The sequence below is a fragment of the Callithrix jacchus genome, chromosome 1, assembly GCF_049354715.1.
Source record: "Callithrix jacchus isolate 240 chromosome 1, calJac240_pri, whole genome shotgun sequence".
NCBI lineage: Eukaryota > Metazoa > Chordata > Mammalia > Primates > Cebidae > Callithrix > Callithrix jacchus.
Window position 1 is genome coordinate 11656394 of NC_133502.1, and position 14969 is coordinate 11671362.

Consider the following 14969-nt stretch of genomic DNA (forward strand, 5'->3'; position numbering starts at 1 on the left):
AAAGAGCAGCCATTTGCAGCCTCATAGGCCATACTGAAAGCCATTTCTGTGCATAAGCAAGAAAGGGTGATAGGATCAAATTTCTTAAAAAAAAAATCCCTTGGGCCGTAATACACAAACCAGAACCTTTGGAAGCCACTGCAAATTGTTTAGGCAGGGCTTTCATCATGTTAAGGTAACACTTTTTTTTTTTTTTTAGACGGTCTCTGTTGCCCAGGCTGGAGTGCAGTGGCGTGATCTTGGCTCACTGCAACCTCCACCTCCTGGGTTCAAGTGATTCTCCTGCCTCAGCCTCCTGAGTAGCTAGTATTACAGGCACCCAACACTACACACAGCTAATTTTTTGTATTTTTTGTAGTGATGGGGTTTCACCATGTTGGCCAAGCTTGTCTCAAACTCCTGACCTTGTCATTTGCCCACCTTGGCCTCCCAAACTGCTGGGATTACAGGCATGAGACACCATGCCTAGCCCAAGGTGATAAAAGCCCAAGGTGATAGCCCTGAGGTTATAAACCTCAGATGCTAACTATGTATTTGGTATCTTATTGTTGTTATTGTTCATGTGATTATTCTTTTTTTTCTTGTTTTATCTCTGAAGTTGGAAAGGACACTGAATGAGAGTAGGTATTCTTGTGACAAAACAGACTATGTAGTAGGAGAAGGAATTTGCAAGTGGGAGAGGAGATGGGTCTATAGTTTTACTTTCTCTTTTCACTGACAACTGTTCCAAAATGCTGAAATTTATTGTCAGGCCTGCCAATATTTCATTTTATGTTAAGCCTTAAGTATACTACACGTTTTACAACAAGGAATAATATAAGCACTTACCATTATAGAAGAATGTCGAGTATCTAACACATAAGTATGTTCCCAAACGTGTGACTTTAATTTTAAAAATTTGCTCATATCTTCCCCATTGATCCCAAGATTGCGAAGGCCATTCATCATTTTTCCTTCTAATTTCAGCATATCCAAAATACTATACATTCAAAGAAAAAAAGTTTTATTTTGATTTTCCAAATTTCAAACAAATCTTTTAAAGTTTGAGCAATTTCTTAAGGCATTAGAAACAAGTTTTTTTTTTGATATTTTCATTAACAGCAGGAAGATGTATTATTAAATTAAACTAAGAAATGAGACAAATAGTTCTAATTAGTGATCCAGAGTAAACTTACATAATTTAAGTGGTAGTAAAATCTTATTATTATTTAAAAGATAAAACAAAGACTATTGTATTCTTTATCAAAGTCATGAGGGTGTGATCAGCTTTGAGAAAGACAATAAGAAAAAAAAATCAGGTCATTCTTTTGACAAACCTACTACAAAAATAACATAAGATCAAACAAGACAAAGTATAAAATTTGAATACAGAGGAAGCCCCATTAAAGCATGAAGTTCACATGTGTTTGAATACAAATTTAAATTTCTTATTACATATAATTTGAGAGTTCTTAAACATGATATAAAGTATTACTGTAAACAACAACATCAACAATAACCCCAGTGACAATAAATTGGGAAATCTAAATCTTTAAACTACTCTTTATCAATTGTGTGGCTGAGGTGACTATTCAGAAGCAAATATATATAAAAGACTCTTTGGTAGGCTAGAACAGAATGTTTTAATGTAGATATGTAAGACCCTGCTTATGTACTTCATCAGTCCTACCTGCCTTTCTCCCCAGTCAGTGCCACATGTTCCCACTGTCTCAGCCTCCCTGGGGGTGAAATGTAGGCCTTTATAGAACCAATGCTAATCTAATCCTAACCCAGGGAGGCTCTGGCTCCTCCCACTACTCTCAGGATCAGAGCTAGAAGGGCTGGGTCATGTATAGGGCATGTTATTGGTTCTCCACAACCCATGGAGAACCAATGCAATGACTGACAAAAGATAGGAAGGGAGCAAAAATAATTCCTTACTCCTTTTCTTTCCGCACATGGACAATTCTAAAGTGCTGGTTGCATAAAACCTCTCTCTATACAATGTCTCTGTAACATGACATTTTCCTTCCATTTCCTTATTTTCTTCCATTCATCTTCCTCTTTGAATTAATTTTATTCCACTTCCTCTGATCTTTTTCTGAGAATCTTTCTGATTATGCTATCTTCAAAAATGTCAGAAGATATAAATATTATCACATATTTTCTCCTTCACTTTTAGGAGAATCACAGTAGCCCTAACTAGTGATCAAATCAATGAGGAACAAATATGTAGCACACAATCCAGGTGTAGGAGCCACGGGGGAGGTGAGGGTGGAGGGTGGAGAGGGGAGTGGGGGGTTGGAGGGGCGTTGTTGTTGTATTTTTTAACAACCTACAGCCTTCCTAAATCATACGTGAAAATATTCTTGCCATAAAAACTTCCTCATATACTGCCTTAGAAAACTTTCTAAAATCTACATACCATTTCACTACTTCCTTTAAACCTGTTTTTACTGCTCCTGAGCACAGATGTAGTTTTTGTTCCCCTGAAATTTACAGGGTAGCATTTAAAAACTTCTCCACTCTTTCTATGTGTAGTACTTACATAAATCTTAGGTTATTATTTTTCCAATACTAGGTCCAAGGATTCAAGTAACTAAAGAGAAAAGCCCCATTTGAGATAACATTGTAAAAAATGTTTGATAAAACTACTTCTTTAGTCTTTCCAATATATTTTCCAACATATTTCAAAACTGGTAAGGAAATGGGATTTAAATAAACAATTCGAATAATTTCAGTTCAACAAATATATTCAATTGAATTAAAACTGAATACTGAACTAAGGTAACACGTTTCCTAAATTCATCTAATGTTCCAAATATTAATTTTAAAGTACTTTTATGTTTCTTTACAAAAGTAACTCTTCTGTTTGGCCCACAGCTTTACCTTTGGGTGAATGACCACTGACAAAGCAAGGACTTCCTAATTCAGTCCTGTTCAAAATTCTGAGCAATTTTGAAGAATTTTTTTTTTTTTGGACAAGAAACTAGATAGTATGCAACAATTATACAGAAGCACTTTAAATTCCTCTTGTCAATTGCTCTCCTCTGAAGAAATACTCCATGTTGGTTTCTGTTCCTATACGAAGGGTAGAGGTGTCTGGCTGTTCAGTTCAGTTCCAAGTAACTTCCCTGATAAATCACCAATCTACTTTTCAATGAAAGACAGTTTAGAATAACAAACTATTGTAGGTCTAACACTCATCCAAACAAATATCTTGACTGTTTCTCCCAGTTCTGATACTCTAAAAGACACTTTGGGCTTGCTCATTTTGGTAGAAGAGAGCTGTTTTGTATAATGAAAAACATGTATTTGCTTTATCTTTAAAGTGACCTTCATATTTTAACTAATATTAAATTCAAGACAATGTTTACTTTTATATAAACCATAATTTATATTAATAATTTAATACATACCTAAAAGGGTCATAAACATCCATATCAACACGAAGGCCATTTATAAATAGACGAGCATCACCTGGCTGAATTTCAAATCTATCTTGAAGATCCTTGAAATACAGCAAAGCAATATTAACCAAGTGATAGAACAATAGTGATCTGCTTTACAGGTCACCAGATTATTTCTATAAATAGAGAGTAAATATTTTAGGTTTAGCAGGCCAGTCTCTGTTCCAACTATTGATCTCTGCCTTTGTATCCTTAGATGCTTTGTAACAAATGGGCATGGCAATGTTTATTTTAAAAATTAAGCTTTTATTTATAAAAATAAATGGCAGACCAGATTAGGTCCATAGGCAGTAGTTTGCCCAGCCTTGATCTCAGTGATGAAGGAAATCTTAAGATAGATTAGAGATAAAATTTAACACCTGAATATTCTGATTTTTATAACACATATGACAGTTCTAATGTTACAATAATTACTTATGTACATTTCATATAGTGTGTGTATGTGCACATATACAATTTGATAGTTGGCACATTCCTATTCCTTGAGGCAATGATACACCAAAAGTAAAACTCTGGTATATGTGTAAATATTTGGAGCTCACTCTAAATTCGTAAGTTTCCATTAAAGCTATATTTGAATTTTCACTGTCTTTCATTCAGTAAACATTTCCTGAGTGCTTGCTATGTTCTAGGAACAACTCCAGGCACTAGACCAGTAATAAAAGTTAAAAAGGGATGTTCTTGTTACTAAAGCAAAGTTGGCAAGATCACAGTGTGAGTATCATGCCTGGTTTAATCCTAGTCTTTCCACCTACTAGCTGTTAAGATTTGGGCAAGTTCAAATCACTTTCAGAATCCTCAGTTTCCTCATCTATGAAATGGGAATAATTATATCTATCTCATAGATTTGCTATAGTTTAAATATAATATAAGTCTATATCTTGTCACCTATTAAATGGTCACAAATTAAAGTTGTTATTATCAGGATAGGGAAACAGGTTTAGGAGGAAAAACAACCAGTGTACTTAAAAGACATCATATGATAAGTCACATAACAGGGACTTGTTAGAACTACTCTGTAAAGGCAGAGGAAGCAACTAACTTGAAGAGACTCAGAGAAATGATTTGAAAGGTGAAATTTTCTGTATGATTATCACTCAACAAATGAGCTACACAAAGAGAAGGGAGAGGAGGAACTTAACAAAGAGTAATTCCACTGGTTTTATACAAAATACTGGCAAAAGACTGAATCCTAATATGAAAAGATTCAGAGGTAAAATTTTTATTTGTGTTTAGCCACTTTAAATGTGCCTTTCTATCAAAGTTACTTATACGAAGAAATCTACATTCCACTTCCAAATCTACAGATGCCTAGTGAATTTATATTACCTGTTGTTTTCCCCAATCTGGCATCAAAACTTCACACACCCCGAAGGAAGCTTTCTACAGCACCTCATTCATTTATTTTAGTGCATCTCAATTATAAGTAGAAAGTACACCAAGCACACAGATCCATACTAAATTGCTAAATCCCTCAAGATTGTTTATGTCAGGCACAGTGCCTCGAACAACAATGCTCAGAAAACAGGTAACAGACTGAACTCAGTGAATCTGCTTGCTGAAACAGTGTGAGAGGGGAGAGGTCTATTAGATATTGGTACTTATAAACTCTTCTCTTTGCTCTTCCCCAGAGGGTTAGCCTTAAGTCCTGACAAACCAGTGTATATTTCAGTGTGTAATTTAAAGTGGCCTTTCTTAAATGAGGTGTAAGAATTCAATTTCAAGCAGTATGACAAACCAAAGATCCTAAAATTCACTTACTAAAACAAAGCACAAAAATGCTACATTAAAATGTTAATAATGAGGCCAGGCATGGTGGTTCACACCTGTAATCCAGCACTTTCGGAGGCTGAGGTGGGTGGATCACTTGAGATCAGGTGTTTGAGACCAGCCTGACTAACATGATGAAACCCTGTTTCTATGACAAATAGAAAAATTAGCCAGGCATGCTGGTGCATGCCTGTAGTCCCAGCTACTTAGGAGGCTAAGGCAAGAGAATCACTTGAACCCAGGAGGCGGAGGTTGCAGTGAGCTGAGATCACAATACTGTACTCTAGACTGGGCAACAGAGTGATACTCCATCTCAAAAATAAATAAATAAATAAATATGAATAAATCCCCTAAATGTGGCTCAGAATTCAAGAAAGTATTTACCTAAGGACAAAGAGGAAGTAGGAATATGAATATAGAGATGTAAATAAACACTAATGACCTTGCCCTGAGGAAATTTAGAGCTTCCTAGATGGCCTAAGACTTGAGTGTTGAAGGGCCAATCTTAGAAGAACAGGAAATTTGAATCCAGGACCCACATGGAACGAGGTGTAGGATCAAATATACCCTTATGCACACATACAGTGCTACACTCATGGTGAAAGGTGAATTAGGAAACAAAATGCCCTGCAGTAACAGCACAGAAATTTGTCTATCTCACCTTGCTTCTTGCTGGAGGAAGAATAAATCTCCCAAATGAATTCATGGCCTCTAGCTTATTTTCATATGGGTTTGGGGCTGGATTTCATACTATATTTATGATAAAAAAAACTTAGATTTTTGTATTTAAAGTGAAATTAAACTAGAACTCTTAGGAACAAAAACAAATGCAAAACCTAATGAAGAAATATAAACTCATTTTTCTAAAGAAGAGGGGACCACTTATTTTAATATGCCTCTTTAATAACCAATGGAGCTGAGATATTACCTGAAGCTAAAGAAATCAATGGTAAAATGGTTTATAAACATGTCTAGGTGTTCCTAAGGTGAAATGATATACACTCTGAAATTTAAATATTTCTTTAAAATTTTAGTTTTGGTAGATCCAACATGGCCAAATAGAAACAGCTCTGAAGTGCAGTTCCTAGCACTTGAACCCAGCAGGCGGAGGTTGCAGTGAGGGTGGGATCGGGGAACGGATGCTCCTTGCTGGACAGGGCATCTCTGAAAAAAGGCAGCAGAACATCAAGAACTTATAAATAAAGCCCCACCTTCCCAGCACAGAGCACCTGGGAAAAACAACACAGAGGGTGAGTGATCACCACATTTCCAAACGAGTTATTACTGCCCACAAACAAAGAGATTCCAAGGCTGAAAAGCACCACGAGTTTCCAGCACACCTGTTTCAGCTGGTGAAGTGAGTCTCCACACAAAAACTCATACAAATCTGGGCAGCCGTTTCCATGGGTGCCTAGAACACCTGGGAGACAGAGCCACCCATTCAACTGAAAAAAAAGGAGCCAGGTGTTCTGGCTCGGCAGGTCCCACCCTTACAAAGACCAGCAATCTGAAATGCTCTGGATTGAGAGTTTCACAGCAAGCACAGCTGGACCTGGGACAGTCCAGCTCTGTGGGGAGAAGGGCATCCACCATTACCAAGGCAGTCTACCACTATCAAGGCAGTCCACCACTACCAAGGCAGTCTGCCATTAATGGAGGCAATCTGCCATTACCGGAGGCAGTCCACCATTACTAAGGCAGACTGCCATTACTGAGGCAGTTCTAACTATACCTCTATAAACAAAACCACAAGGAAGTTCACAAAGCAGCTGGGCAGAGCCCATGGTAGCTCAGCAATGCCTCTGCTGACAGACTTTGACTAGGATACCTCCTCGCTGGACAGGGCATCTCTGAAAAAAGGCAGCAGCACGTCAGGAACTTATAAATAAAGCCCCACCTTCCCAGGACAGAGCACCTGGGAAAAAAGGCAGTTATGAGTTCCACTGCAGCAGACTTAAACGTACCTGCCCAGCAGCTCTGAATGGAACAACGGAGCTCAAAGCTCAGCATCTGAGCTCCTATAAAGGACACACTGTCTCCTCAAGCAGTTCCCTGACACCCATACATTCAAAGAGTCACCTCATAAAGGAGAGCTCAGACTGACATCTGGCAGGTATCCTTCTGGGACTAGGATAACAAAAGAAGAAACTGGCAGAAATCCTTACTGTTCTGCAGCCACTGCAGGTGATTCCCAGGCAAGCAGAGTCAGGAGTGGACCTCCAACATTCTACAGCAGAGGGGCCAGACTGTTAGAAGGAAAACTAAGAAACAGAAATAATTTCATCATTAACAAAAAGGACACCCACTCAGAGACCCCATCTGAAAGTGACTAACTACAAAGACCATGGGTAAATACAGAAAATTGGACAGAAATCAGCACAAAAAGGATGAAAACACCCTAAATGAGAATGCCTCTCCTCCTGCAAGGGATCACAACTCCTCACTAGCAAGGGAACAAATCTGGATAAAGAATGAGTCTGATGAATTGACAGAAACAGGTTCCAAAGAGTAATAACAAACTTCTCTGAGCTAAGAGAACACGTTCTAACCCAATGCAAAGAAACTACGAACATTGAAAAAAGGTTTGACAAAATGCTAATGAGAATAAACAGCTTAGAGAAGACTATAAATGACCCGATGGAGCTAAAAAACACAACACAAGAACCTTGTGAAGCATACACAAGTTTCAATAGCTGAATCGACCAAGCAGAAGAAAGGAATCAGAGACTGAAGATCAACTCAATGAAATAAAACAAGACAGCAAGACTAGAGAAAAAAGAGTGAAAAGAAATGAACAAAGCCTCCAAGAAACACAGGATTATGTGAAAAGAGCTGATCTACATCTGATTGTTGTACCTGAATGTGATGGAGAGAATGAATCCAAGCTGGAAAACACTCTTCAGGATGTTATCCAAGAGAACTTCCCCAACCTAGCAAGGCAGGCCAACATTCTAGTCCAGGAAACAGAGAACACCACAAAGATAATTCTCAAGAAGAGCAACCCCAAGGCACATAATCGTCAGATTCACCAGGGGTGAAATGAAGGAAAAAATGCTAAGTCAGCCGTAGAGAAAGGTCGGGTTACCCACAAAAGGAAGCCCATTCAACTCACAGTGGATCTCTCAGCAGAAACCCTACAACCCAGAAGAGAGTGAGGGGGCCAATATTCAATATCCTTAAAGAAAAGAACCTTCAACCTAGAAGTTCATAGCCAACAAATTAAGCTTCATAAGAGAAACAGAAATAAAACCCTTTATGAACAAGCAATTGCTGAGAGATTTTTTCACCACTAGGCCTGCCTTACAAGAGCTCCTGAAAGAAGTACTAAACACAGAGGAATAACCAGTACTAGCCACTCCAAAAATGTACCAAATGGTAAAGACCATCAACACAATAAAGAAAAAGCATCAACCAATGGGCAAAACAACCAGCTAGCATGAAAATGGCTGGATCAAATTCACACATAACAATATTAACCTTAAATATAAATGGGCTCAATGTCCCAATCAAAAGACATAGACTGGCAAATTGGATAAAAAGCTAAAACCCATCTGTGTTGTATCCAGGAAACCCATCTAACATGCAAGGATACACAAAGGCTCAAAATAAAGGGATGGAGGGAGATTTATCAAGCACATGGAGAGCAAAAAAAAGCAGGAGTTGCAATTTTCATCTCTGATAAAATAGACTTTAAACCAACAAAGATCAAAAGAGACAAAGAAGAACATTACATAATGGTAAAAGGATCCATGCAACAAGAAGAGCTAACAATCCTAAATATATATGCATCCAATACAGGAGCATCCAAATACATAAAGCAAGTTCTTAATGACTTACAAAGAGACTTAGACTCCCAAACAGTAATAGTGGGAGACTTTAACACTCCATTGTCAATATTAGACAGATCAATGAGACAGAAAATTAACAAGGATATCCAGGACTTGAACTCAGATCTGAACCAAGCAAACATAATAGCTACAGAACTCCCCACCCCAAATCCACAGAATATACATTATTCTCAGCACCACATCACACCTAGCCTAAAATTGACCTCATAAGTGGAAGCAAATCACTCCTCAGCAAATGCAAAAGAATGGAAATCATAACAAACAGTCTCTCAGACCACACTACAATCAAATTAGAACTCAGAATTCAGAAACTAACTCAGAACCACACAACTTCATGGAAACTGAAGATCTGGCTCTTGAATATTGACTGGATAAAGAATGAAATAGAGGCAGAAATAAAGATGTTCTTCAAAACTAACAAGAATGAAGACACAACGTACCAGAATCTCTGGGACACATTTAAAGGAGTATCTAGAGGAAAATTTACAGCAATAAATGGCCACATGAGAAGCAAGGAAAGATCTAAAACTGACATCCTATCATCAAAATTGAAAGAGCTAGAGGAGCCAGAGCAAAAAAACTCAAAAGCTAGCAGAAGACAAGAAATAACTAAGATCAGAGCAGAACTGAAAGAGATAGAGACACAAATAAACTTTCAAAAAAATCAATAAATCCAGGAGGTGGTTTTTTGAAAAGATCAACAAAATGGACAGAGTGTTAGCCAGATTAATAAAAAAGAAAAGAGAAAAGAATCAAATAGATACGATAAAAAATGATAAAGGGGATATCACCACCAATTCCACAGAAATACAAACTACCATCAGAGATTGCAACAAGCAACTCTATGCACATAAACCAGTAAACCTGGAAAAAATGGATAAATTCCTGGACACTTGGCACCCTCCCAAGAAGTTGAAACCCTGAATAGACCAATAACCAGGACTGAAGTTGAAGCAGAAATTAATAGTCTACCAACCAAAAAAAGCGCAGGTTCAGATGGGTTCACAGTCGAATTCTACCAGACATACAAAGAGGAGCTGGTACCACTCCTTCTAAAACTATTCCAAAAAATCCAAAAAGAGGGAATCCTTCCCAAATCATTTTATGAGACCAACATCATCCTGATACCAAAACCCAGCAAAGACTCAACAAGAAAAGAAAACTTCAAGCCAATATCCATGACGAACATAGATGCAAAAATCTTCAATAAAATACTGGCAAACCAATTGCAACAGAACGACAAAAAGCTTATCCATCATGATCAAGTAGGCTTCATCCTGGGGACGCAAGGCCATTCAACATATGCAAGTCTGTAAATGTTATCTACCACATAAACAGAACCAAAGACAAAAACCACATGATTATCTCAATTGATGCAGAGAAGGCCTTTGACAAAATTCAGGAGCCCTTTATGCTAAAAACTCTCAATAAACTAGGTATTGATAGAATGTACCTCAAAATAATAAAAGCTATTTACAACAAACCAACAACCAATATCATACTGAATGAGCAAAAACCAGAAGCATTCCCTCTGAAATCTGGCACTAGACAAGGTTCCCCTCTCTCACCACTCCTATTCAATATAGTATTGGAAGTTCCAGCCAGAGCAATCAGGCAAGAAAAAGAAATAAAGGGTATTCAATTAGGAAAGAAGGAAGTCAAACTGTCTCTATTTGCAGATGACATGATTGTGTATTTAGAAGACCCCATTGTCTCAGCCCAAAATCTCCTGAAACTGATAAGCAACTTCAGCAAAGTCTTAGGATACCAAGTGAATGTGCAGAAATCACAAGCATTCCTACACACCAATAACAGACTTAAAGAGAGCCAAGTCAAGCACAAACTGTCATTCACAAATGCTACAAAGAGAATAAAATACCTAGGAATACAACAAACAAAGGATGTAAAGGACCTCTTCAAGGAGAACTACAAACCACTGCTCAAGGAGATAAGAGAGGATACAAACAGATGGAAAAATATTCCATGTTCATGGTTAGGAAGGACACAAACAGATGGAAAAACATTCCATGCTCATGGTGAAAATGGCCATACTGCCCAAACAGATTCAACACTATCCCCATCAAGCTACCTATGACCCTCTTCACAGAACTGGAAAAAATCACCTTAAATTTCATATGGAACCAAAAGAGAGCCCACATAGCCAAGTCAATTCTAAGCAAAAAGAACAAAGCTGGAGACATTTTGCTACCTGACTTCAAACTACACTACAAGGCTACAGTAATCAAAACAGCATGGTACTGGTACCAAAACAGAGATATAGACCAATGAAACAGAACAGAGACCTCAGAGGCAATGCCACACATCTACAACCATCTGATCTTTGACAAACCTGACAAAAACAAGCAATGGGGAAAGGATTCCCTGTTTAATAAATAGTGGTTGGAAAACTGGCTAGCTATGTGCAGAAAGCAGAAACTGGATCCCTTCCTGACAGCTTACACTAAAATTAACTCCAGATGGATTAAAGACTTAAACATTAGACCTAACACCATAAAAACCCCAGAAAAAAACCTAGGCAAAACCATTCAGGACATAGGCATAGGCAAGGACTTCATGACTAAAACACCAAAAGCATTGGCAACAAAAGCAAAAATAGATAAATGGGATCTCATTAAACTCCAGAGCTTCTGTACAGCAAAAGAAACAATCATTAGAGTGAGCAGGCAACCAACAGAATGTGCAACATTTTTGCAATCTACCCATCTGACAAAGGGCTAATATCCAGAATCTACAAAGAACTAAAACAGATTTACAGGAAAAAAACAAACCCGTTCAAAAGTGGGCAAAGGATATGAACAGACACTTCAAAAAAAGACATTTATGAGGCCAAGAAACATATGAAAAAATGCTCATCATCACTGGTCATTAGAGAAATGCAAATTAAAAGCACATTGAGGGCCGGGCGCGGTGGCTCAAGCCTGTAATCCCAGCACTTTGGGAGGCCGAGGCGGGTGGATCACAAGGTCAACAGATCGAGACCATCCTGGTCAACATGGTGAAACCCCGTCTCTACTAAAAATTACAAAAAATTAGCTGGGCACGGTGGTGCGTGCCTGTAATCCCAGCTACTCAGGAGGCTGAGGCAGGAGAATTGCCTGAACCCAGGGGGCGGAGGTTGCGGTGAGCCGAGATTGCGCCATTGCACTCCAGCCTGGGTAACAAGAGCGAAACTCCGTCTCAAAAAAAAAAAAAAAAAAAAAAAAAAAAAAGCACATTGAGATACCATCCCACGCCAGTTAGAAGGCGATCATTAAAAATTCTGGAGACAATAGACGCTGGAGAGGATGGGGAGAAACAGGAACACTTTTACACTGTTGGTGGGAGTGTAAATTAGTTCAACCATTGTGGAAGACAATGTAGAGCTTCCTCAAGGACCTAGAAATAGAAATTCCATTTGACCCAGCAATCCCATTACTGGGTATATATCCAAAGGACTATAATTCGTTCTATTATAAAGACACATGCACAGGAATGTTCACTGAGGCACTGTTTACAACAGCAAAGACCTGGAACCAACTCAAATGCCCACCCACGATAGAATGGACAGGGAAAATGTGGCACATATACACCATGGAATACTACACAGCCATAAACGAGTTTATGTCCTTTGTGGGGACATGGATGAACCTGGAAACCATCATTCTCAGCAAACTGACACAAGAACAGAAAATCAAACATCGCATGTTCTCACTCATAGAGAGGTGTTGAACAATTGGAACACATGGACACAGGGAGGGGAGCCTCACACACTGGGGTCTGTTGGGGTACAGGGGGCAAGGGTAGGGAGACCATTAGGGCAAATACCTAATGCAATGTGGGGCTCAAAACCTAGATAATGGGTTGAGAGGAGCAACAAACCACCATGGCACATGCATACCTATGTAACAAACTTGCACATTCTGCATATGTATCCCAGAACTTAAATTAAAAATAAAATTAAAAAAAAGCAAACTTACAAAAAAGGAAAAAAGGCATTTTAACAGGTGAGACGCTATCTCACTGTTGTTTTGATTTGTATTTCTCTTATGATTAGTGATGCTGAGGGTCACTTTTGGCCATCTGCATGCCTTCTTTTGAGAAATGTCTATTCAGATCTCTTGCCCATTTAAAAATTAGTTATTCATTGTTTTGCTGTTGTTGAGCTCCTTATATATTCAGGTTATTAATTTCTTGACAGTTGAATAGTCTGAAAATACTTTAGCCCTTTCTGTAGATTTTCTCTTCACTTTGTTGACTGCTTCCTTCTCTGTGGAGAACATTTTTATTTTGATATGATCCCATTTGTCCAAACTGCTTTGGTTGCCTGAGCTTTTCAGGTCTTACTCAAGAAATCTTTGCATAGACTACTGTCTTGAAGCATTTCCCCCATGTTTTCTTCTAGTAGTTTCAGGTCTTACATTTATGTCTTTATTAACCCATATTGATTTGGTTTTTGTGTATGGTGAGAGATGGGAGTTTAGTTTCATTCTTTACAATGAAAATTTGAAGTCAAATCAGATATAAATCTTAATACAAAGGTTGTAATTTTCAGAATAAGGAATAAGACAAAATAAGACTCTAAAAAATACGATTTACAGATGCAGTTTTGGAGACTATGTTCTAATCTATTTCTCCAGAACTCTGTAACATTTCACACAAAGTAATTAGTTGGAAATAATTAGAAGCAATGTAATAAAAGAAACCACAGTTGGGGGGTGGAGGAAAGAAGCAACATGAACTTTTATTTGAGTAAGATGCAATCCTTTATTTGAATATCTGCATTTTGGTTATTTCAAGTATCTGCATTTGGTTTATTAAGCAATTATGTAATTGAAATGATTTGTTCCACACTGCTGAATCAGAAAAACTTACCTGGCCATATACTTATTTTATTTTCAAGCAAATAAAAAAATGTCATGGATTATAATTTAACAGTTCTTGCAGTAAACAACAAAATACATATGTCAGGTTGACAATTTAGAATCATCAAAAGCAGATTCTGGCCACTCACAGCAAATGAACAACAATAATGAACTTCCAAGGGAAATTTGCTGTACTTTGGAGTTAAAGCAGTTGTCTCCTAAATAAAACCAAACTCAAATTCACTTACACAACTTAAGCATAGTTATACTTTGCCTGAGTCCCGAGTAAAAAACTATATAAAGAACTACACCAGAAGAATTATGCCAGTCCTGGCACCCTTCACCCTGTTTCATCCCTGGCCCTTATAGGTAAAAATTTCCCTCACAGTTTCTTTTTTATCCTCTAGTATTTCTTCATGCAAAAACTACAGTAGGTATAGGTGTGTATGTGTGTGTGTGTGTACACACACACACACACACACACACACACATATTCTTGTTTCCCCTGGTCTCTCCTGAAAAAAAAAAAAACAGATAGACTTGCTCACAGAATGCTCTGCTAACTTTCTGAAATCTTTCTCAGTTTAATTCTGATCTATATTTCCCTTATTATGAGTGAGAAAAGATTACATTATTATATATTGAAAGACCCTAATTTAATTAAAAAGCACAGCAAAAGGAATAATCAACAGAGTTAACAGGCAACCCACAGAGTGGGAGAAAATCTTCATAATCTATACATCCGGAAAAGGACTAATACCCAGAATCTATAAAGAACTCAAATTAGCAAGAATAAAACACAGACAATCCCATCAAAAAGTGGACTAAGGCCGTGAATAGACAATTCTCAAAAGAAGATATACAAATGGCCAATAAGCATATGGAAAAAGGCTCAACATCACTAATTAGTGGGGAAGTGCAAATCAAAACCACGATGCAATACCACCTCACTCCTGCAAGAATGGCTATAATAAAAAATAAAAATAAAAAAACAGATGTTGGCGTGGATATGGTGAAAAGGGAACACATTTACACTGTTG

General features: G+C 37.8%; 1 protein-coding gene across 13 annotated transcripts in view; it reads right to left on the minus strand.

Annotated features, from left to right (window-relative positions):
• Positions 1–14969, minus strand: part of UGGT2 (UDP-glucose glycoprotein glucosyltransferase 2) — a 238444-nt gene that overhangs the window by 146167 nt on the left and 77308 nt on the right. For 11 of the 13 annotated variants that reach the window (XR_013533952.1, XM_078368500.1, XM_078368709.1 and 8 more), the window contains 2 exons: positions 3399–3490; positions 829–979 (listed from right to left, as the gene is read on the minus strand). The exons of the other annotated variants lie outside the window; for them this stretch is intronic. Coding sequence is in view for 10 of the 11 variants with exons in the window: in XM_078368500.1 (XP_078224626.1) it covers positions 829–979; positions 3399–3490 (243 nt within the window). In the remaining variant the exon portion in view is untranslated. The remainder of the gene's footprint in view (positions 1–828; positions 980–3398; positions 3491–14969) is intronic. 13 annotated transcript variants of the gene reach the window in all.